The 22,017-nt window shown below is 42.8% G+C and overlaps 1 protein-coding gene, 2 long non-coding RNA genes and 1 other non-coding gene across 9 annotated transcripts in view; all 4 read left to right on the top strand.

The window, feature by feature from the left end:
- The window catches only part of LOC144988379 (uncharacterized), a 164,123-nt gene that overhangs the window by 35,836 nt on the left and 106,270 nt on the right, over nucleotides 1–22,017 (top strand). The gene's annotated exons all lie outside the window — the stretch shown is intronic.
- LOC144988298 (uncharacterized) lies at nucleotides 6,513–9,129 on the top strand. Its single transcript, XR_013652157.1, has 3 exons — nucleotides 6,513–7,994; nucleotides 8,340–8,451; nucleotides 8,560–9,129. It is a non-coding gene; the product is annotated as an uncharacterized LOC144988298 (long non-coding RNA).
- Nucleotides 6,771–6,976, top strand: LOC144990745 (small nucleolar RNA U3). Its single transcript, XR_013654701.1, has one exon. It is a non-coding gene; the product is annotated as a small nucleolar RNA U3 (small nucleolar RNA).
- The window catches only part of LOC144981353 (protein NLRC3-like), a 49,903-nt gene continuing 38,901 nt past the window's right edge, over nucleotides 11,016–22,017 (top strand). For 5 of the 6 annotated variants that reach the window (XM_078935442.1, XM_078935430.1, XM_078935428.1 and 2 more), the window contains exons 1-5: nucleotides 11,016–11,158; nucleotides 11,409–11,512; nucleotides 19,721–19,858; nucleotides 19,941–20,069; nucleotides 21,730–21,849. In XM_078935442.1, the coding sequence (XP_078791568.1) occupies nucleotides 19,773–19,858; nucleotides 19,941–20,069; nucleotides 21,730–21,849 (335 nt within the window). In that variant the 5' untranslated portion in view covers nucleotides 11,016–11,158; nucleotides 11,409–11,512; nucleotides 19,721–19,772. The remainder of the gene's footprint in view (nucleotides 11,159–11,408; nucleotides 11,513–19,720; nucleotides 19,859–19,940; nucleotides 20,070–21,729; nucleotides 21,850–22,017) is intronic. The other variant, XM_078935440.1, reaches the window with a different exon arrangement.

Here is a 22,017-nt window from a genome sequence, read left to right as displayed (position 1 = left end):
TCCTGGGACCCCTTCTGTTCAACCTCTACATGCTGCCACTAGGGCAGTTAATACGCAGTAATAACATATCTTATCACAACTATGCAGATGATACTCAGATCTATGTGTCACTGACAGCAGGTGAATATGGGCCAGTGGATTCACTCAACCACTGCCTCCAACAGATCAGCGCGTGGATGCAGAACAACTTTCTCCAGCTAAACTAAGACTGAAGTTATTATTTTTGGCCCACAGAAACAAAGAGAAAGTGTCAGCAGCTACCTTCATTCTCTGTCTCTTAAACCCTCAAATCAAGTCAGAAATCTAGGGGTAATCATGGACTCTGACCTGAACTTTAACAGCCATATCAAGTCAGTAACATCAGCGGCATTTTACCATCTGAAAAACATTGCCAAAATCAAAAACATAATCTCAAAGCGAGACCTGGAGATACTTATCCATGCATTTGTCTCCAGTAGGTTAGACTACTGTAACGGCCTGCTCACCGGCCTGTCCAAACGAGCTGTAAAACAGCTTCAGTACATCCAGAATGCTGCTGCTCGAGTCCTGACCAAAACCAGGAAGTATGATCACATTAGTCCTGTGCTCAGGTCTCTGCACTGGCTCCCTGTACCTCAAAGAATAGACTTCAAAGCAGCTCTGCTTGTGTACAAGTCTCTCCATGGCCACGCACCAAAGTACATCTCTGACATGTTAGTGCCATATGAACCATCTCGTACTCTGAGGACCTCAGGGGCCGGCCTCCTGTTGATTCCCAGAGTCAGAACTAAACAAGGGGAATCAGCGTTTCAATATTCTGCAGCTAAAATCTGGAACAGCCTCCCTGAAGGCGTAAGACAGGCCTCTTCTGTGTTCATGTTCAAATCTAGACTTAAAACATTTCTGTTTATCTGTGTATATGACTGAAAGGTCCTATCTGCACCTTTCTTTCCTTCCTTTCTTTTTAAATCTTTTTTTTTTTTCCTTTTCTTTTAAAGTAAATTTTATGTTGATTATTTATATGATGTATTGTGATTTTAATGCATTTTTCTGTTTTGTGAAGCACCTTGAATTACTTTGTGTACGAATTGTGCTATACAAATAAACTTGCCTTGCCTTGCCTTGCCTTTCTGTAATTCTAGGTCTGATGTCTTCATACATGATGGCTAAAAGAACAAAAACCAAACCAAATCAGTCAGGTCTGTAGTTTGAACTTGCATTAGAAATGAGAAGGGCGACACCTTCTGGCTGTATCCAGAACTGCATCTTGTGGTCAGAAAAGTGTTGAAAAACCTCAATTGTGTCTGTAAAATGTCTGCAGCTTTTTTGTCTGAAGACATGAATAAAGTCTGGATTTGATCCTTAATGAATCTTCATATTTCTTTGTCCTTCAGTCTTTCTTTCAGTCTCAAACACACTGGTTCATTTGATCCTAATGAGAACATGTGTGAGGCTCCAACATGGCTGCCTTCACTGCAGGTTCCTCTTCACAGCATGTGTTTGTGGATCAACACACAAACAACAACAGGTGCAGGTGAGGAAGTGTTGCTGTTGTTGCCTTTGCCTGCTTCCAGCCTACAGGCACAGTTTTCTGCTCCATATGAGGTGGAAAAGAAAATGAATGACACCAATTTTAGGATCCCAACTCCTGACAAAGAGAAGAAATGTGGAGTTTGTCACGACAACATGCTCAAGCCTTCTTTTTCCAAAGGGGAGTCCAACTGTCCTAGTGATGCTCCGGTAGTTACATGGATCAGAAGGTTGAGGGTTCAAGTCCCTTCATGGTTGAAGTCAGACAGAAGAAGAGTTTGGTTTGGATCCTTTCTTGTCTTTCTGTTCTCATTGAGTCTCTTCTAGTTCCAGGTCTGGTTCAAATAGTGGAATCATCCAAAAGGATGAAAACAGTCCTCCAAGCAGACGTCAGATTGAAAAGCTCATCAAAGAACACATCCAACTAGCCAATCAGCAAAGCACTGACAAGCTGGACTTGTGCTCTCCTTCAGTGAAGAACCTCCTCCTGCTGCTCCTCCATCTTTAGCTCTGACTTTGGAAGTCTTAGCTCCTCCTCCTCACCATCACTGTGACTGTTGACGTCTTCCAACTCCTCCAGAAAGCTGTTTTCTGATGAAGCTCTAACATCTCCTCCCTGTTGCTGCTTTCAGTCCAAACTCACTCTGTTCATGTCAATTCACTCCAGAGAAAATCCTTTTTCTGGGAAGAATTTGCTCCAAGTTTTCCTCCAACTAAGAATCTGCAAACCCAGATGAGAACTTTCAGCAGGAAAAGAATTCATCTGCAGGAAACTAGAAAAATGCCTTTTTGTGGGAGGAAACCATTCCAGATCTTTACAAACACCAGAAATCCCAACTTTTCCTCCACTTAGCCTGAGTTTGGGTTCCAGGAAGCGGTGTGTGTTCAAGCTCCGCCCCCAGCAGCATCTCATGAAGCCCCTCCTCCAACATGAGGCCACTGGGGAATTCTGAATGAACCTTTACATTTCAACAGAAATTTCAAGCTAAAAACAGGAAAAAAAAAAACTCTCTTCATGTTTGAGAACAATCAAACATTCAAACAGGAAGAGAAAACAACGTTTGTCAGGAAATCAACAGATTTGATTGATTGTAAATCTTCTTCCTGTTGGAGTTTGATGAATGGAAGTAGAATCTGTAGAAAGTCAGTTGATGTTTTCCATTTCAGTAAATGAAGGTTTGATCTGCAGATTTCCTGATCACTTTCTGACTGGGATCCAGACCTGATCTAGACGTGACTCATGAGGAAGCAAACAGCACAGAAACTGCTCTGAATGTTCCCTCTTCTTCACTTTCTGTCTGACTTCAACCATGAAGGGACTTGAACCCTCAACCTTCTGATCCATGAGGCCACATGGTCTGAGAGAACATCCAGGTCCAGCTGCAGGTGGAGGACAGCATCATCCAGCCGTCACAGACTGGGGGCGGAGCCTGGAGATGACTGCTGAAGGTCAGAGGGCGGAGCTTCATCAGGATGAAGGTGCTGCTTGGATTCTGCTTTGATGTCCGTCTGTTCTCAGTCCCTTCATGGCTGCTGCTCAGAGCTGTTTCTGGATGTTTCTGGAGAATTCATGTCTTTACTGATCCAAATGTGGATTTCTGTTTTTCTTTGGACTTTTCTTTCTTTAAGGCTTTTAGCTTTTGGAACTTTCTTTGTTTTTTATGCTTTAACTTCCAAACGGGTTTATCTAAGACACTCTGATTGTTTTTCATTTGACTTTCTAGGAACTTTCTGTTTCATCTTTGAGGATTTGGACTTTTGAAAGACTTTTAGCTGCAGTTTCATCCTTTGAACCAGATGGATCTGAATCTAGAGTCAAAGATTCTAAGGAAATCATGGATTCACAGACATTTGATTGAATTTCTGTCTGGATCAGAAACCAACAGCAGACATTTCAAGCCGTCATCTGTTCCTAATGTTCATTCCCCGCCATCATTGAAAGCTTTTGGAATAGTCCCTAAAGCCAGCGATCGGGCCGCTTTGGAGCATGAACTCATCACTCGGTGTCACGGTGGCAGAGAGATGACAGATCCCAAATCTGAGGCTGAAATGATCACGTCCTACCAGCTACACTCTGGATTTGGGACCAAAAACCTTTGAAGATGTTGGAGCATTGTTGGAGAATAGACTGACAACATTTGTTTGGAAGAAAGATTGACCTTTGACCCCTCCCTGATGTGTTCTACATCCAGCTGCAGACACACCACTACAGCTCACATTCCACTTCTGATCCAGCAGTTAGAACCAGAGCCTGCATTTGCAGCAGGTTCCAACCCACTGACCACTGATCCACACAGGGGGACGTCCTAAGGGGCGGAGTCAGCCACTGGAGAGAGCAAAAAGGAGAAATTGGGGTCACTCTGGGCCTCTCTGTGTCTGGACCTTCAGAGGAGCCCCAGCGCTGGAAGCGCTAGAAGAAGAAAAAGAGACCAAAATGATTGATAAAGCGGGTTTTCCAGGGAAATCCCACAAAGTGCTTTCCAAGCTAGAACTAAGAATATCCAGCATGCATTTGGAAAAACTCATTAGCTTCTTGTGGAAAATGATGAGTCATTGTAAAAGCATTCTATGAATGCTCAGAAAACTTCCTCTAAGGTTGTGGTTGTTTGGAGAAGTCCTCCTCTTCAAAGAAGTTCTCCTGACCATCTTCAAAGCCACTTTCTGCTTTTTCAAACGCTACTGTTCAACAAAAACTTGGTTTCTGCCACAAAACCAACCTTAGACACTGAAACAGAATGAATCCAATGCAGAAATGTGTTGACACCTTTAATTCAAAGCTTCAATCAGTTTGAATCTCATGAAGAACATTTCAAAAATCCACATTTGGATCAGGCGTCTTCATCAGAGCACAACTCATGTTTCCAGGACTGTGACTCACCAATAGATCCTCATTTCCTTTACACAATCTGTTTCCATCATTTGGATTTTTCATCAAAACTTGAGTTAGAAAAGAATTGTTGCCCCAAAATGTCCAGTTTGAATAGTCTACAGTTTGTTGTGTTTGGTTGCTAGGTAACAGGGTCTTTAATGTCTATGATGTCATGGTGGTTTCAGAGTTGAACTCCTGAATATGACGGTAAACATTTGGATTGAACAAAAATGGGATTGAAGCTCATGCTAAATCCTGATCTCAATGCTGAAAAAACCTCCTCCTAGATTCTGGTTGTTTGGAGAAGTCCTCCTCTTCCAAGAATTCCTGAAAAAAGCCCTCATTTCTCCTGACCATCTTCAAAGCCACTTTCTGCTTTAGTTTAGTCCAAACTTGCTTTATGCTGACAACATTTACAGCTTGAATCCATCTGAAGAATCCAAGGAAACAAACCAATCTAAGTCTGCATTCATGCCACTTCAGAACCAACAAAGCATGTTTTCAGGACGCTGACTTACCAATAGAACTTGGGATTTCCTTTGCAGAATCCTTCTCCGTGTGTTTTCCTTTGTTTTTCTCCCCAAAACCTAAGGCAGAGATTTTTGCTGAGCTGCAGAACAAACGTCTGACTGCTTTAACCGCCGTTGATGGTTTGTTGTGTTTCCCTCTATAGCTGCTATGGTCTTGCTATGGTTGCTAGGTAACGCTGTCTTTGATGATGATGACGTCAGAGTGGCCTCTAGAACGGAAGCTGCCATCACTAGCCGCAGTTACATGGGCAGAATATCTTGATCGGATCAATGGTCGGGTTAAAATTCACCCGTGCACATGGGATCAGAAAACCTTTTTCCAATTAGAACAAACGTTCCCATGGCTCACACTTTTGGTCAGAATGAATCATCTGGGCATGCGCAGTAGTGTAAAATCACCCGGATGCGGATATAGGTCCCGTTGTAAACAAACCGCTGCCACAGACAGACAGCATGTGCAGCAGCTCCGTAATACGAGACGATCTTCCAAACGCGCTTTTATTAATGTTATGAATATTATGAAGCACCTGTTTGCTTATCGTTATATTTAATCCGTGTGGTCAGTGCTTTTTTGTGGAAGAATTAAGCTGGAAGAAGGCTTAGGACAGGCAAACACGGGCTAACATCATTAGCCTGATGGTCACAAAATCCAGGACCATGCGAGAAATGCAGTAATCTGCATCTTGGCTGCACGTAAATGTGTGGGAATAACATCAGCCTTTATTTTGTTGAGACACAACTGGAAACACAAATCCAGACACCCCCCTCAGACACAAAATTATTAATCCGGCTGCTCTGCTCACTCGGGTGCCAGTGGACCGAGTGAGCGTCGGGGGATACGAAGCGCTCCTGCCCCGCATCTCCTTCGTGAGGGGTGTAAGAGAGGGGAGAGCCAGCGGGGCGAGAGCGGAGCGGCGCTTTTCACGGGGCCTCCGCAGAGCTGGTCAGTCCCGTATGCACTCCAAAGCTTTCTCACAGCCAAAAACCGTCTATGCATGACGTAAACCAGAGCAGTAGTGACACACGATCGGAATCAACCGTTTACATGCTCCACGATCGGATAAACGATCGGTATAACCCACCTATCTCGATCGGAAAGAAATTCTGATCCGAACGAGTCTGACCGGGGCAGAGTATTCCGAACGGCGCGTTTACATAATAATAATGGATTGGATTTATCTGCGCTTTTCAAGACACCCAAAGCGCTTACATTGTCTCCATTATTCATTCTCTCCTTATTCGTACTTGATGATGGTAGCTATGGTTGTAGCCACAGCTGCCCTGGGGGAGACTGACAGAGGCGTGGCTGCCAGTTCGCGCCTACGGCCCCTCTGACCATCACCAGGATCATTCATGCACATTCACACACCAGTGGAGCCACACTGGAGGCAAGGAGGGTGAAGTGTCTTGCCCAAGGACACACCGACATTTTGGCTGGTGGGAGCGGGGAATCGAACTGCCAACCCTTCGATCAGTGGACGACCCGCTCAACCACATGAGCCACTGTCGCCCATGACGCATTTTCTTTCCGATCAGGCGTTCATTCCGATTACTTTTGCCCATGTAAACGCGGCTACTGTCCTTCTTCTCTGTTGGGTTCAGCTTTCTCAGAGATTAGTAGTCATCCTAAAGCCTTCATCTATCTGATCACAGATGGATCGGTCCTTCTGGAACCTTATCAGACATATCAGGAACCTTCACTAAGCCTCATCCTATGTTCATCTTTACTCTCCATGAAGTGACTGCAGCAGGAATTGAGAGACCAAACTGTTAACTTAGCAGTCTGTGATCTGCAGGAGGAGACCAGGAGCAGGAGTTCCTGTCTGCAGACAGAAGAGGACAAACAACATCCAGAACTCACTAAGACTCTACTTTCAGGGATCATTTCTTTAGTCTGGAACTAGAGGATTGTGTTTCTACAGAGGTTGGTCTGGCTGTCCATGATGATGAATGAAGATGTTTCCTTCAGAGCAGGAAGCTGGTGAGAAGATGAGAATCTTCTTCACTGATGAAGACTGTTCAGTGTTTCTGGATGTGACACTGAAGGAGGAACCATTGTCTGAGTGGACTGTTGGTTTGTTGGAACCTGAAATGGATTTTTGTAACGAGTCGTAATGGGTTCTGCCACAACAGTCTCAGTTGATAAAAGGGGATATCCCATGATGCACTGGGATCCTTTTCAGTCTTTGTGTATATTTATCAGCCTCTTTTATTTCATGTTTGTGTTTTTTCTCTTAATTAATCTGTAATTTGAAAATCTGGAGTTGAAAATGTTTTTTTCTCAGCTTCAGGAAGCGACACAGAAATCTGACACGTTTTTCTGCAGCTGGAGATCATAAATGTGTCAGGATGGAGGTCAAACATCTTTGATGGTTAAATCAAGGATTATTTTGAATGTTTTAGATGAATTTTCTTGTGGATGTTCTGTACTCCAGCACTTCTCTTTGTCCTTCTTGCTTCACCTCAGAACTGCTGCTCCATATCCTCAGACGATGAAGAAAACTAAATTTTACATTAATTAAGACAAACTATTATGATCTAAACCATTCAAAGCTTCTGCTGTTAAGATGCTGACAGAAATGTTCTCCATCCTGCAGGTTTACCTCAGGTTCCTCTCCTCTCTTTACTTTATTTGCTGAATTTTTCTATGTAATTTTTTTTATTTTAATCAAGAAGTCTGAATCAAATTATTTTCCAAATGTTCTTCTGTCTCTACATTAAAAAGGTACTGAGTGTAGAAAGAAGAACAGGACTTTTCTGTCACTTTGGATTGAGGTCAGAATTTGGTGATTTTAGGTTTTTGTTGGGACTTTGTGGAAAGTGTGGAGTCACTTTTGAAAAACCATCTGCGTATATTTGTGCAAACATGAGCTCTAAAATGAAAACTGGAAGGATTTTAAGGCAACAGAGAAGACAGGTTTGATGAACTTCTGCTCCCACAGTCGATGCAGCAAATGTCTGTCAGTTGAAAGTATTTGTACTTGTATTCCATAGATCTTGTACCTGAAGATAGCAGACAACAACTGGGCAGACACCCACTTGGCCTTCTTCAGTGATGCTGTGAACGTGTATGGCTTTCCTCTGAGGTATTCATGTTATTCATAAAGAAATATTTTATTCACATATCAGGCAGTATAAGTACTTGGTTATTTGTACAAAAAAAAAATAACTTTTTTTTAGACTCCTCTGAAAACAAAGGCAACTCTAAAACTCTTTCCCCTCATGAATAACATCCCCCCCCCTTAACAGTCTCTCTCACCTGAATTTTTTTCCCCAGTGACACATGTAACCCACTCCTGCCATTTATTTAACCTAGAAATTCTACGTATTGGCAACGTACGTAAGAACATTACATTTTAAATTGATGTGTACCGTATTGGCGATGCATTTGTAATTATGTGTTTGAGACATGATTTTCATGTTATTGTCAGGGTGAGAGGAGATCACGGTGGAGAAAATGTGGGCATAGCCGAGTTAATGCTCACAGTACGTACAACTGACACAAACGGCTTCATTGCAGCAAAAGTGTACACACAATCAACGGTGAGTTGAACCTAGTTTTAGAAGCTTTAATATATACATAAAAGTGAATGATGTATTAAAAATAAATCTGACAATATAATATTTCTTTTTGCTTTTTTCCAAATACAGGATTGAGCTCCTCTGGTGTGATGTCTTCATGACTGTTACTGGTTTATATTACAACATCCTGCCCTCTTCTGAGGACCAAGACTTGCTCAATATCAGTAACATCACGTATTCTGCTGCCACTATATTTTCCTACCACGCATTCAGGCCAGTTTGGATGTCTTTAGTGACGCGTTGGACAACCATCCAATCAGGACGGAGCAAAGCATGACACCAAATCAGCTGTGGCAGTTGGGCTTGACCCAGAACCCTGTTTCTGATCCCTAGGTAAATGCTTTATTTAATCTTACTGTACTGGACAACTGATTTGCGTGCAGTTCGACTAAAGTGGAAAGTATCAAGAACAGAATAATGAAATCACAATGACTACAATGAATTTTCATCGAAAATGAATGAAAAGTATTATTGTTGTGTGGTGCAAACTATTTCCCTAAATTGTTTGGTTTTTTAAATCAAGTAGGAAGAATAGCACATCTGCAAGTTCAAAATGCATCACAATGCATGGCATTATGAGCCATCAGATGTACTAATGTCACTACTTTGTTAAGAGTCACTTATTTACAAATTATAAACAGTTATGGAGATATGAGGTCTGCCTGCCAGCAACAATATGAGTAATTATTAGTGGGTCACTGTTCCTACATAATATAAAACATTAAAAAAAAACAGTGCTGTTCATAAACAGTATCTTTTTTTTTTTTTGGCAGGGTTTGCTGGTTCCAGAGATTGAATGGGAGGAGAGTGGATCCATGGCTGAACCTCATCCTGGGATCAATGTCCTGGTATGGGACAGTCCCCTTTTGGGTCCACAAATGTTGGAACTGCAAGACGACATCAAACCATTGTGGAATTTAGACCGTTTGGGAGTGGACCTACATCTTTACTGTCCAGTGTGTTTAGAACTTAATTTAGGCGACATAATTACATACAGAAGAAGAGAGACTGAGGGGAGGAAGACAGAGGTCAAATCAATACTGCTGTATTGTTCAAGGGACTTCATTGTATGTAAGGAAGTTATGAAAATTAGTTCCAGTTTAAATAAAATTCAAATCAGTAGAGATCCCCTGCATCTGCTTAAATTTTGATGTTTTAATCTGTCCATGTTTTCACTGAATTTTACTCTGCAATAAAGGGTGAATGTTTGCACTTTGTTGTTCTATGACCATCTTTTGTTGTGTGTTTAACCAGTTATAAAACCCAGAGAGATGAGGATCTTTTTTGCAAGGGTGACCTGGCCAAGAGGTGTATATGTATATGGTTAAAATATAAAATCAATGACATTTGAGTTATTAAAAAAGTAAAATTAAGGTCAAGCAAAGTGACTTCGGGCTGAGCAGGGGAGGTGTGTTGGGTATCTGTGATTGACAGTGAGATGAACTTGAGGTAATGTAGTCCCACTGCGTGGTACGGAGCAAAGTGATGCCAGTTTCTCCACAAAACCTTCTGTTTTTTCTCCTCCACCTTCATATGATCAAAACCGAAGACGAACCATGTCTGAGTGCTGAAATGACGCTAGCATGAAAGCTAAGAGAACGTACAAACAATCCCGAGTGAAACGTTCATTGTAAATCTCATGACCAGTACAGAGTTCGATGAATTTTATGTCAACTGCATACAACCACTGTTGCCTTGCTTCCAGGCCCACTGAAAAGTTGCACAAGCCAGTAATTTTTGACAACCGAAGGCAATAAACCGACAAGCCATGCTAAGGCTAACACGCTAACGACCGACTGCTACAGAATCAAATATGGGCGGGGCTTTTGCCACCTGCAGAAAGCGTAGAGAAAGTGTAAGGGGCCATTCGATTGGCTAAAAGCGAACCCGCCTGCGTTCCTGATGAGTTTGATTGACAGATTCACTAGCCAACGGTGACATTAGTTGACCTGCTCCTTCAGAAGAGTCCCTATATTAACTGTAGAAAAATCTCTCACACATGTGGGGAGATTCACAAACGAGAACGGGATTTTGAATGCACATTCTGCAATTCGTATGATCTGCGAGTTCACATCACATGTGTACCTAAAAATCATGTTTGTGAAGCACCTACTGTGCATTTCTGATACATTTATTGTGAATTTCTAAAATGTTTTTGTGAAAAACAGTGTGCACATTTGTGAGAAACACTTATTGTGCATTTGTAAAACATTTAGTGTGCATGTGTGAAACACAATGTGTGTGTTTGTGAAACACAGGGTGTGTATTTCCGAATTTATTTCTCACGTTTGCATAAAATGACATTTGTGAATCGGAGCGTGTGTATTTGTAAAACAGGTTGTGTGCATTTCTGATTATTGAGACTGAATTAACTCCATAGCCATCTGGGGGCTCCGTATTTTCATTATCTCAGAGGTGAAACTCATACTCTTTAGGACCCAGCAGCGTCTTGACTGCTACAGCTGCAGACACGTGATTTCTTGTAACTGCAGGTAGGAGAGTCACACCCATGCATGTGCACACACACACACCCACACCCGCACACACACTCACGCACACTGCAAACAAACACGCACAGAGGGAGGAGTTCTGTTCTCAAAGTCAGTCAGCAGAGTTTGTCCAGCAGACACAGACGTTGGAGTTTCCACCATTTTCTTCTTCTTCTTCGGTGAGTCTTTGTGTAAAAGTTGTTTTCTGTTCTCATCATGAAGCTGTGGTTTCTGATCTGTGAGGAAAAGAGCAGCAGACAAACACATTTGGGATTCCTGACAACACGAACTCTGAAAGTTTTCATATAGACGTGTTGAGACGGTTCAGAGAAACTCTGGTCCTTCTTCCAGAAATTATGATCCAGTTTGATCCAACTACCCCTGGCTGCAGCCAGGGCTTACTCGTTTGATCTGTGGGTGTTCTTTCAGGCTACACATGAGGGCAGGGGCGCAGAAAGTGGTTCATCAGCAATGCGTCGTGTAGGGCGCCGGCCAAAGGGGGCGTCAAACCGAAGTTGGGAAAGTTATTTATGGTTCGTATTTTTTAATTTCACATCTGTTTGTGCACATATATATGATAAGATCAGTAACAGAAGCACATCATAACTTATTGGGCCTCAGCTGTTCCTCCCTCGGGTCTTGTTACAGAGAGAGACAGGTTTTTTAAAACCTGTTATTGTGAAAATAATTTTTACGTCTATAAAACATTAAAAACGAAATCATACAACTCATCTGTGGGATTACTCAAAAAATAATTTTGTGCAACACCAACAGTACAAATCATTCAAACATATTAATCCATTCATTCACAAATGATCTATAGTTTCTTTCTCATCTCATAAAGTGCAGCTGTTTTCCTGCATTACCTGCTGTCTCTATGTCAAATACTGACACCAACTAAACCACAGAAAAGACACGTAATGAAACTATCTACAATAGTTCATAAATAATGACATTATTAACATGAACTGCTGAGTGATTCAACAGCAGTGATGATCCAGGTGTTGCGTAATGTAGGCTGCTCTCCTCTCTGCTGCCCCCACTTGATTTGTTTTGATTTATTGATTTATTTCAAGCATTGTTGTCAAAGCAATAAAGAAATTACACATATTTGCCAAACTCATTACAGAAATGATGAAATGCATAGATTAAAAAGACAAAAAACAAAACAAAAATGTCACTTAAATCACATTTGCTTAATTAAATACAGTGATAATTAACTAAAGTATAAGAAGAGTTTGATTTATTGCTTGAAAAGGAGTGGGAAAAAGCAAGCTTATATAATCCCACCCCTACTGAGTTCATTCATTTGATAGTTTTACAGTGTTTTAAATCCGGTTCTGATCAGATTCTCTTCAAGTAACTTCAAGTAAATCCAGTGCCTAGAAATGATTGATGATCTTCAGAAAACATTCATTCATGATTTCAGTAAACAGTAACAATACCGATATGTAATAATAATTGATTATCATTAGAACACATGATAACATCAAACTAGTAATTATTGCTACACATTGCAGATCAAGTAAATAAAATCAATAGCTTATTGATTGTAATTCAAACATTTCAGTAATCATTATTGCACATTACAATGTAACACATATTGGTTGTAATTAAAAGAGCTTTGATTATTTCACCACAATCAAGTTCACACATGTATTTGGAATTATTCAAGCACCTGTTGATCCTTAAATCCTCTTATCTTCATATCCTGAAATAAGAGTTTCTTTATACATTTTCTTGAATATTTGAACATTTTTTGAGCTCATTACTTAAACCGTTCCAAAGTTTAGTGCCACACACCGACACACAGAAACCTTTCTTAGTGGTTCTTATCAATTTGATCTTGAAGTTCCTACATCCCCTCAGTTTGTAGCCTCCTTCATTTTCACTTCCCTTTTCCTTCTCACACATTTACATCTAAAAGACAGGAGTGCAGCTGCAGGACGCTAATTCACAGGTTTTAGGCCGTTCCAAAGTCTGTGAAATAATAGATAATAGAAAACCAAAAGTGCTGCCTAAACCACTACTGGCTACCAATAAAATGGTCACAAGTGTCTTCCAGCTGTACAGAGCAGGATTTACAGAATCACTAATCATGGAGAGAAAATAAAGGAGATTGTTTGTGCTGTTTTTGTTTTAAATAAGTTCTTTAAGAGCTCAAGCTGCAGTTGATGTGAAGGCCTGGTGTGCTGGGGTTCTTTTTATACACACCCACTAATTGATTGATCAGTAATTGATCACAGGTGAGGCTGTAATCTAGGATTGGATGCATCACATGACAAAACTTTTGTCTTGCCAAAATGTGACCTGTGTCCAATAAATGATCAATCTTTCTTCAGTGAAGCAATTATATTTTACTATATTGAACATAATTTGGGAGGGTTTTAGCTTTCATATGAGACATTTCTAAAACCAGTGGATTCATTAAAAGTGAGGTTATACGCTTTTGTTTCTACAAAATGGATAAGCGACAAGACTTTTGTCAGGGACTGTATATAGTTAGTTCATTAGTTAGATAGTTAGTAGTTAGTTACTGTTATTTGTCAATGAAGAATACTATGATGTAATTGGATTCATCTACAACATGGCTGACGGGGGATTTTGTGGATTTTGTGTGGTTAACTGCGACACCGTGGCCCCTGCTGGTTCATTACCACGGTGATCAAAAATCCCACACCGTCACACCTCTAACCATGGGCAATATTTTTAAAATCTGGCAACATTTTTTTGGACATGTTGAGACTTTACAATCCCACAACCACACACCTTCCGAGCTGGCTTTTATGTTCACACTTTTTTTTAAACTCATTATCACTTTAAATTATCACTGACCTCTGACTGATTTTTCTTTGTTTATGAAGACCATCTTGTTTTGGTTTTTGTGTGTTCTATTGCTGTTCATGTCTCTTATTGCTAATTTCTGGACAGTTACTTTTGGAACACTGTTACATCCCACCCAGAGGGAGGGAGAAAATAGGTAACATAAAGAAATAATATTAAGCCGGTGAGGGTTGAATGGCTGTCAGTGCAGCAGTTTATTTTAAAGGACAGCTGCAACAATAAAGAAGGTAACAACCTTAAATGCTCAGGCACTAATGCAATAAATAACCAAAAAAAATTTTAACTAGATGGACATCACTAAAGTACAAAACATAGTCCAAAAACACAGATCACAATTAGAGGGGAAAACCGGGCAGTTTCCAACAGGCTTCTAACGCCAAGTCCAACAACAGGGGGTCAGCTGATCAAACAGATTCCTCCCAGGAATTCAGCTGCCCACTGGAACATAGGCTGCTCCAGGCTTTTATGCTTCCCGCCCAGCCTGGTGATTGGAGGAGTGAAAAGCTGCAATCATCAATCAGGAAGTGAACTGATGTGGTGGAGGCTTCTGCAAAAGACACACATACACACAACACACACATACACACAACACACACATACACACACCAAAAGGCCTGGGGCCGTAACACTCCTCCCCTTAAGTTGCAAGCCCTTAACCCTAAGGGTTTGCAACCAGAACCACCAAACAAAATCAAGTGTGTGTATGTAACATTACCGAACGAAGGAAAAACCGGAATCACCCAGACCTGGACAGTGCATCTGCTAGAAGGTTCTCTGTACCTTTTTTGTGATGGATTTGAAGGTTGTAGTCCTGCACCAACAAAGCCCAACGCATGAGACGTTGGTTGTGATTATACATACGAGATAGGAAAACAAGTGGGTTATGGTCAGTGCGAACAACAACTGGCAGAGAACTAGATCCAACATACACATCAAAATGTTGAAGTGAGAGCAACAATGCCAAAGTTTCCTGTTCTATGGTGGAATAGTTTTGCTGTTGTTTGTTAAACTTTTTGGAAAAGTAACAGACCGGATGTTCAACGCCATCTGCATTCTCCTGCAGAAGGACTGCGCCAACACCCTTTTGGCTGGCATCAACTTCCAGCACAAAAGGCCGAGAGGGGTCTGGTGCAGCTAGAACAGGTGCATGACATAATAAAGACTTCACACTGTCAAAAGCATGCTGGCATTCGGGGCTCCAAAAAAAACTCACCTTGGGACTCACCAAAGTGGTAAGGGGACAGGCGACAGATGAAAAATTCCTGCAAAAGTTCCTGTAGTATCCTACCATACCAAGGAACCTACGCAAGTCACGACGGGTGGTAGGAGTGGGGAAGCTCAAAATTGCTTCAACCTTGGCTTCCAAGGGTCGAACTTTTCCCTGTCCTACTTGTCTCCCCAGATAAGTAATTGTAGCCTGTCCAAATTCGCATTTGGCTAGGTTTAATGTGAGTGACGCGTTTTCCAAACGGGAGAATACCGCGTGCAGCATCTCAACATGCTCCTCCCAGGTTGAGGAGTAGATGACTACGTCATCCAGATAGGCACTGCAATTTTGAAGGCCAGCAAGGACGATATTCATTAAACGCTGAAAAGTGGCTGGCGCATTACACAATCCAAATGGCATAACTGTGTATTGTAGAAACGTGTCAGGAGTAACGAAGGCTGAAATTTCTGAGGCACGCTCTGTCAAAGGGACCTGCCAATATCCTTTTAGAAGATCAAGCTTGGTTACAAAGTTCGCATTGCCAATGTTGTCAATACAGTCATCCATCCTAGGAAGAGGATAGGAATCGAGAACTGTGACTGAATTGACTTTTCTGAAATCTGTAATGAACCGAGGGGTTCCATCAGGTTTCTTTTCAAGTTGGGAGCTGACCAAACACTCTTTAGCGAGTTTGTTGGCACAGCGTAACCGATCATTAAACTCACGGACGTAGACACGCACACTTTTTCTTTTGTCCTCTACTGGCGACAAGAGTTTTTCTTTAAACGCTTGAAGTGGACCTCTGGGAGTGTGGCCAAAAACTAATTCAGCAGGGCTGAATCCAAGTGACTCTTGAACAGACTCACGTGCAGCAAACAAAACAAAAGGGATGCCCTCATCCCAATTTTTCTTTAACTCTAAACAATATTTCCGAAGCATAGCTTTCAGAGTTTGATGCCAACGCTCTAGTGCGCCCTGAGACTCCGGATGGTACGCACTAGATGTAATGTGATTTATGCCGAGGGTTTGGATAATCTGTTTAAACAAACCTGATTTGAAGTTCGTTCCTTGGTCCGTTTGAATTGTTTTAGGTAAACTTAAAGTAGAAAAGAATTTTGTAAGTGCTCTAATGACAGAGCGAGCGGTTATTTTCCGCAGCGGTACAGCCTCAGGAAAACGTGTGGCTGCACACATTATGGTGAGCAGAAACTGGTTACCGTTTTGGGTGCGAGGCAATGGGCCAACACAGTCCACAATGACGCGATCAAATGGATTTTCAATTATGGGAATTGGTTGTAACTGCGCAGGCGGGATTTTCTGGTTTGGCTTTCCAGCCATCTGACAGACATGGCAACTTTGACAAAAGCGTACGACATCCTGTTTAACACCTGGCCAGAAAAAATGTTTCAACAGAAGTCGATAGGTTTTCGTCACCCCAAGATGACCTGACCACTGGCTTTCGTGTGCTAATGATAGTATTTGCGCGCGATAATTTAAAGGCACAACGATTTGGTTTACAGTTTGCCAGGGTACAGTTTCAGCAGCAGAAGGAGACCATTTCCTCATAAGAACGTCGTTATCCAGAAAATAACCTGACTTTTCTTTGGCAAGTTGCTCATCACTCACCACAATGGAGAAACATGTGCGTAGAGTTGGATCAGCTCTCTGCTCAGCACACAGCCAGGTGCGTGAAATGGGGAGCGCGGGCTTTGAATGCTCCAAATCAGGTGAATTGTCCACAGGAGCTTCCACCTGGACTGGAGGAAGACAACCAAAATTAACCCTGTTCTGAGAGTGTTCATCTCCTGAAAAGGTTGACATAAGAATGCTATCAAAAAGGGCAATGTCTGCATTTTTACGGGACTGTGCTCGCGTCACAGCACAAGCTGGGTACAACTTGCGCTCTGTTTTGTCTAGTGCATTATGATCATGAAAATCTGGAAGGGTTTTTTGTAAGACTTCCAGATGCGGCACGACTTTACCGCCGGCTACATCGTTTCCCAGTAAGATAGCGACCCCTTTCATGGGTAATGCAGGACACACGGCCATAGGGAAAATGCCAGACATTAAATCAGACCTCAAATGGACTCTGTGTACGGGCCGAGGAGTGTACTTCATGCCAATTCCACAAAGTATGACATTATAGTCACAGGAAGAACACGCTGCAAAGTCTAATGTGTTTTCCAAAATTACAGTTTGTGATCCACCTGTATCCCTCAAAATACGCACAGGACGTTCATCTGTGCGCTCACCACTCAGTGAGACAAAACCTTCGAATACGAATGGTTCAAAACAGGAGTCGGGAGTTTCCGCGTATTTAACTGACACCGGATTTATTGCACCGACACCTTTTGGTCTAGATGGACTTGGTGGGCCACGTTCAATTTTATTTTTCAGAAGAACACAGTCAGCGATCACATGTCCAAGTTTGTGGCAGTAGTAACACTCACGCGTTTCTCTGTTCGAATGTGTTTTATTTCGAGCTGGCTGTGTTACAGCTGTAGCTCTCGGGTGGTTCACTAATGTTGGGAAGGTTGTTTTGTGTGTCAGCACATACTCATCAGCCAGCACGGCCGCTGATGTAATAGAAGTTACCTTCTGCTCATTTAAATAAACCACAACACGATCAGGTAGACTTCTTTTAAACTCCTCTAACAGAATAAGGTCACGGAGAGAAGCGAAATCATCCACTTTGGATGCCGTGCACCAGCGATCGAAAAGAACACATTTCTCCCGAGCAAACTCCACATGAGTTTGTGACAAAGACTTTTTCTGCTGTCGGAACTTCTGGCGGTAAGCTTCAGGCACTAGCTCATAGGCCTGTAAAACAGCTGTTTTAACCTTATCATAGTCTAGACTGTCTTCAAGAGGGAGCGACGCTACGACCTCCTGAGCTTTCCCACACATTTTACAGTGGAGCAATAATGGCCAAACATCACGGGGCCAATTTAACGTGCCAGCAATGCGCTCAAAGGACGCAAAATACGACTCCACTTCACTCTCCCGAAAAGCGGGCACAAGTGGAATAAATTTACTTACGTCAAGCAGCGTGGTGGAAGATCCAATGAGGGGAGGGTTTGCGCCATCAAATGAGGATGCCGGAAACTGAGCCTTCGCCTCCAGCTCCAGCTGACGGATTCTGACAGCTGTCTCAGCCTCAATTTCCAAACGCTTAATCTCCAGCTGCATCTGACGGATTTGTGCCCTTTCCTGCGCCTCAAATTGCAGACGGGCGAGCCGGACTTTCAGTCGCGCATCATCCCGCGACCCACCGCTGCCTGGAGAGAGCGGATCGTAGCGTGGGAGGCTAAAGGGCGGTTTTACCCGCTCGAGCCTCTCATCGCTCTCTAGCACGGGAATTCCTCTGCGTGCGCGCGGTCACCCATGCGCGGGGCGCCGCCGTCACGCTCGCGGCCTCCTCTCCCCGAGGCGCCGTCCGCGGACAACACAGGCACATCAGTGACAGTCAGAGGAACCACGCCCATCCTCATCAGATCACCCACCAAGAGATCCTTAAGAGCCTGCTTATTTATAGGTCTCGAAAATAAAACGGCAAAATGACTCGCAATTTGCTCCAAATCACACTTGCGGCACGTATCTAACAACGATAAGGATGGGTGAGCAATGAAATGCTCAAGACTAAAGCCAGTCGCCATGGTTTTTCCCCCTTTACAGGTATGTGTGCGTGGCACAAACAAAACCGCAACAAGGACACGTCAGCACCCTGCGCAGCCGCCAAATATGCAAACTGCAAAATAAACAGCCACGTATACCCTATAAAAATAATCCCGGACGAGCCCCCACTTATGTTACATCCCACCCAGAGGGAGGGAGAAAATAGGTAACATAAAGAAATAATATTAAGCCGGTGAGGGTTGAATGGCTGTCAGTGCAGCAGTTTATTTTAAAGGACAGCTGCAACAATAAAGAAGGTAACAACCTTAAATGCTCAGGCACTAATGCAATAAATAACCAAAAAAAATTTTAACTAGATGGACATCACTAAAGTACAAAACATAGTCCAAAAACACAGATCACAATTAGAGGGGAAAACCGGGCAGTTTCCAACAGGCTTCTAACGCCAAGTCCAACAACAGGGGGTCAGCTGATCAAACAGATTCCTCCCAGGAATTCAGCTGCCCACTGGAACATAGGCTGCTCCAGGCTTTTATGCTTCCCGCCCAGCCTGGTGATTGGAGGAGGGAAAAGCTGCAATCATCAATCAGGAAGTGAACTGATGTGGTGGAGGCTTCTGCAAAAGACACACATACACACAACATACACATACACACAACCCACACATACACACACCAAAAGGCCTGGGGCCGTAACAAACACCATGTTTGTTGAACTTTTTTTTTTTTGAAGAACCAGTGATGGGATATGTATTGCCTTTTTGTTTGGTTTTTTTTCTGACTGCCTGTTTAAGGGAAAATAAGCATACAATGTTTTTTATGACTACATTACTGTACTTAAATCCAATAAGAAGAATTTTGAAAAAACAAAACAACACATTTATTACCATGATGACAAATTCTAACAACATTCCACACAGCCAGAACAGTCGGTAAATCAGCTTAGTTGACACAAACAAACAAAAGGTTTTGGTACCAGAGTACAGAACTCAGAACCTCATCTGGTAACAATCAAGATGTCTGTCAGAGTTTAAGAGGACATGTTTCCTCTGCAGGTGAAGGAGGAAGGTGTGTGTGAGCTGATGTGGATCCAGAGAATCCAGCAGCATGGATCAGTGGGAGGAACCACAGGAGGGAGCCCCTCCCTCTAAAAGCAGAGATGGTAACCATGACAACCAGAACAAAGCTCAGAGGTGAGATGAACATCTCCAGTTGTCCATGATCTTCTCCATGTCAGAGCTCAGGACTCACACCAGCAACCTTCATTCTACACAGGAACCAACCTGGACCTGGACCTGGACCTGGACCTGGACCTGGATCTGGATCCAGCTGGGGGTCAGAGAGGAGTGACATATCAAAGGATTTACCTATAAACTTCAAGAACATCCATTCAGGAGTGGAACAGTGAGGATTTGTCAGAGTTAAAGGAGGCTGGATTCTAGTTCAGATGATCAACAGTTTTCAGATGAAGGACTTGAGGTCTGGTTCAGTTCTGGATCTCTCTGATCAGACTCACTTGGAGCATCATGTGTGTGATGAGATCTTTTCAGTTGAGTCTCTGAGAGACATCAGAGATGTTGGAGAAGAAAACATGTTGACTGCTGACTCTGACTGACAGCAGCTCCAGTCTAATGAGAAGAATCACTGCAGACTCCTAGGATTCAGATTTTAATGCTTTCCTATAGGGTTGTGCCGATAGATGATACCATCGTCCATCGTGATGGGAGACTGACATCCCGATGGAGAGACACCATCGTGATGCCACGCCCCCGCCACGTTGCGAGTCGACACCATAAGCCGCAGTTACATGTACAAAATATCTTGATGGGATCAATGGTCGGATTAGAATCCAACCGTGTACATGGGCCCGGAAAAATGTTTTGAATATAACAAACGTTCACTAAGGTCACACTTTCGGTCGGAATAAATCATTCGCACATGCGCAGTAGGGTTTGAAAACCGGAAGGGGATATAAATTCCGCCGAGCGGCTATATACGCTTACATGTCAGCTCGGTAATATACGAGACGATCTTCTAAACGTGCTTTTAATAATGTTACGGTTATTATGAAACACCTGTTCGCTCATCATTTGAATTTTAGTCCGTGTGGTCAGTGCTTTTTCTGAACGAAGCCAGGATTAGCAGTATGCTAACACGGGCTAACAACATTAGCTTTGGGTGGTGCTGCAATCTGCATCCTGGCTGCACGTAAACATGTGGGAATAACATCAGCCTTTATTTAGTCGGGACACGACTGGAAACACAAATCCACGTCATTGCTTGAATGTTTTCTATGGACTGAGAGACATTTCTCTGCTTTAAAGCTCAAACCGCTGTGTGTCTGCTGACGATCCGAGCTCTGCTCAGACACACACTTTTAGACCCGGTTCTGAGTTCGGTAGCTTGTACCCCTAGAGCTGCAGGACGGATCACAGTCTTAAATCTCCCACACATACCGCTCATGTAACCCCCCCCCCACTTTCCCATCAAACACAAGGCTGGAAGTCCGCGCTCCGCCGGTCCACTTGACTAGTTAAGTGCGGGAGCGGACCATTTCTTTTCTATTTTGTTTGTTACTTTTTTTGTTAAAGTCACTTCCCTCAGTTTATGCTGGATCATCGCGGATTAGTCATTAGTTGGGAAATAAAATAAAAAAAGTAAAATAACGAATAGCAGTTATATAAGAACGAAAAATGTAAAAATAGCCCCCCCCCCCCCCCCCCCCCCCCCCCGACGATATCATCGTCCATCCCGATGGTTGACAGCAAACATCGTCAACAGCCAATTTAGGGGACATCGCCCAACCCTACTTTCCAAACATCACATTGTTCTAGTTTGACTTTCTGCTCTCAGAATTTCTACATTTCTACATGGAGAATTGGAATCAGCTTTTCTAGAAAAAAGTCTGGATTGACTGACAGAAAATGCTGAAAGCTGGAAACTGTTGATCCAAACATGTCATGTTATTCCAGACTAAACAGCTCAGTCTGTGTTCATGTCAAAGTCCATCAGCTGTTCATGAAGAAGCAGATCCTCCAACACTCTGATGGTTTTCTGTTTGCAGAGGTCAACAGGTCAGACAGAGAGTCCAGTCTGCAGCCTCCAGCTGTGGATCCATGAAGAGTGACCGGTCCAAAGATAATCCTCTATTCTTCAGAACTGAACCAGGACCTTCAGACTCACAGTAAGAAGCAGTTTCTAGTGAACAAAGCAGAGTTCAGCTCTCAGCAGGAACAACAATGTTCTCATCAAGAACATCAGCTGATCCATCCAGGAAGGTCAACCATCTGCTGTGAGCGCTTTAGGTCTGAGAGGAAAGAAAAAAGTTGGACAACTCTGGAGGACACAAAGC

The sequence above is a fragment of the Oryzias latipes genome, chromosome 2 (assembly GCF_053564925.1).
Source record: "Oryzias latipes strain Hd-rR chromosome 2, Olatipes_Hd-rR_3.1".
Lineage (NCBI taxonomy): Eukaryota > Metazoa > Chordata > Actinopteri > Beloniformes > Adrianichthyidae > Oryzias > Oryzias latipes.
Note: the sequence above shows the minus strand (reverse complement) of the source record. Positions and strands in the feature narration are given on the sequence as shown.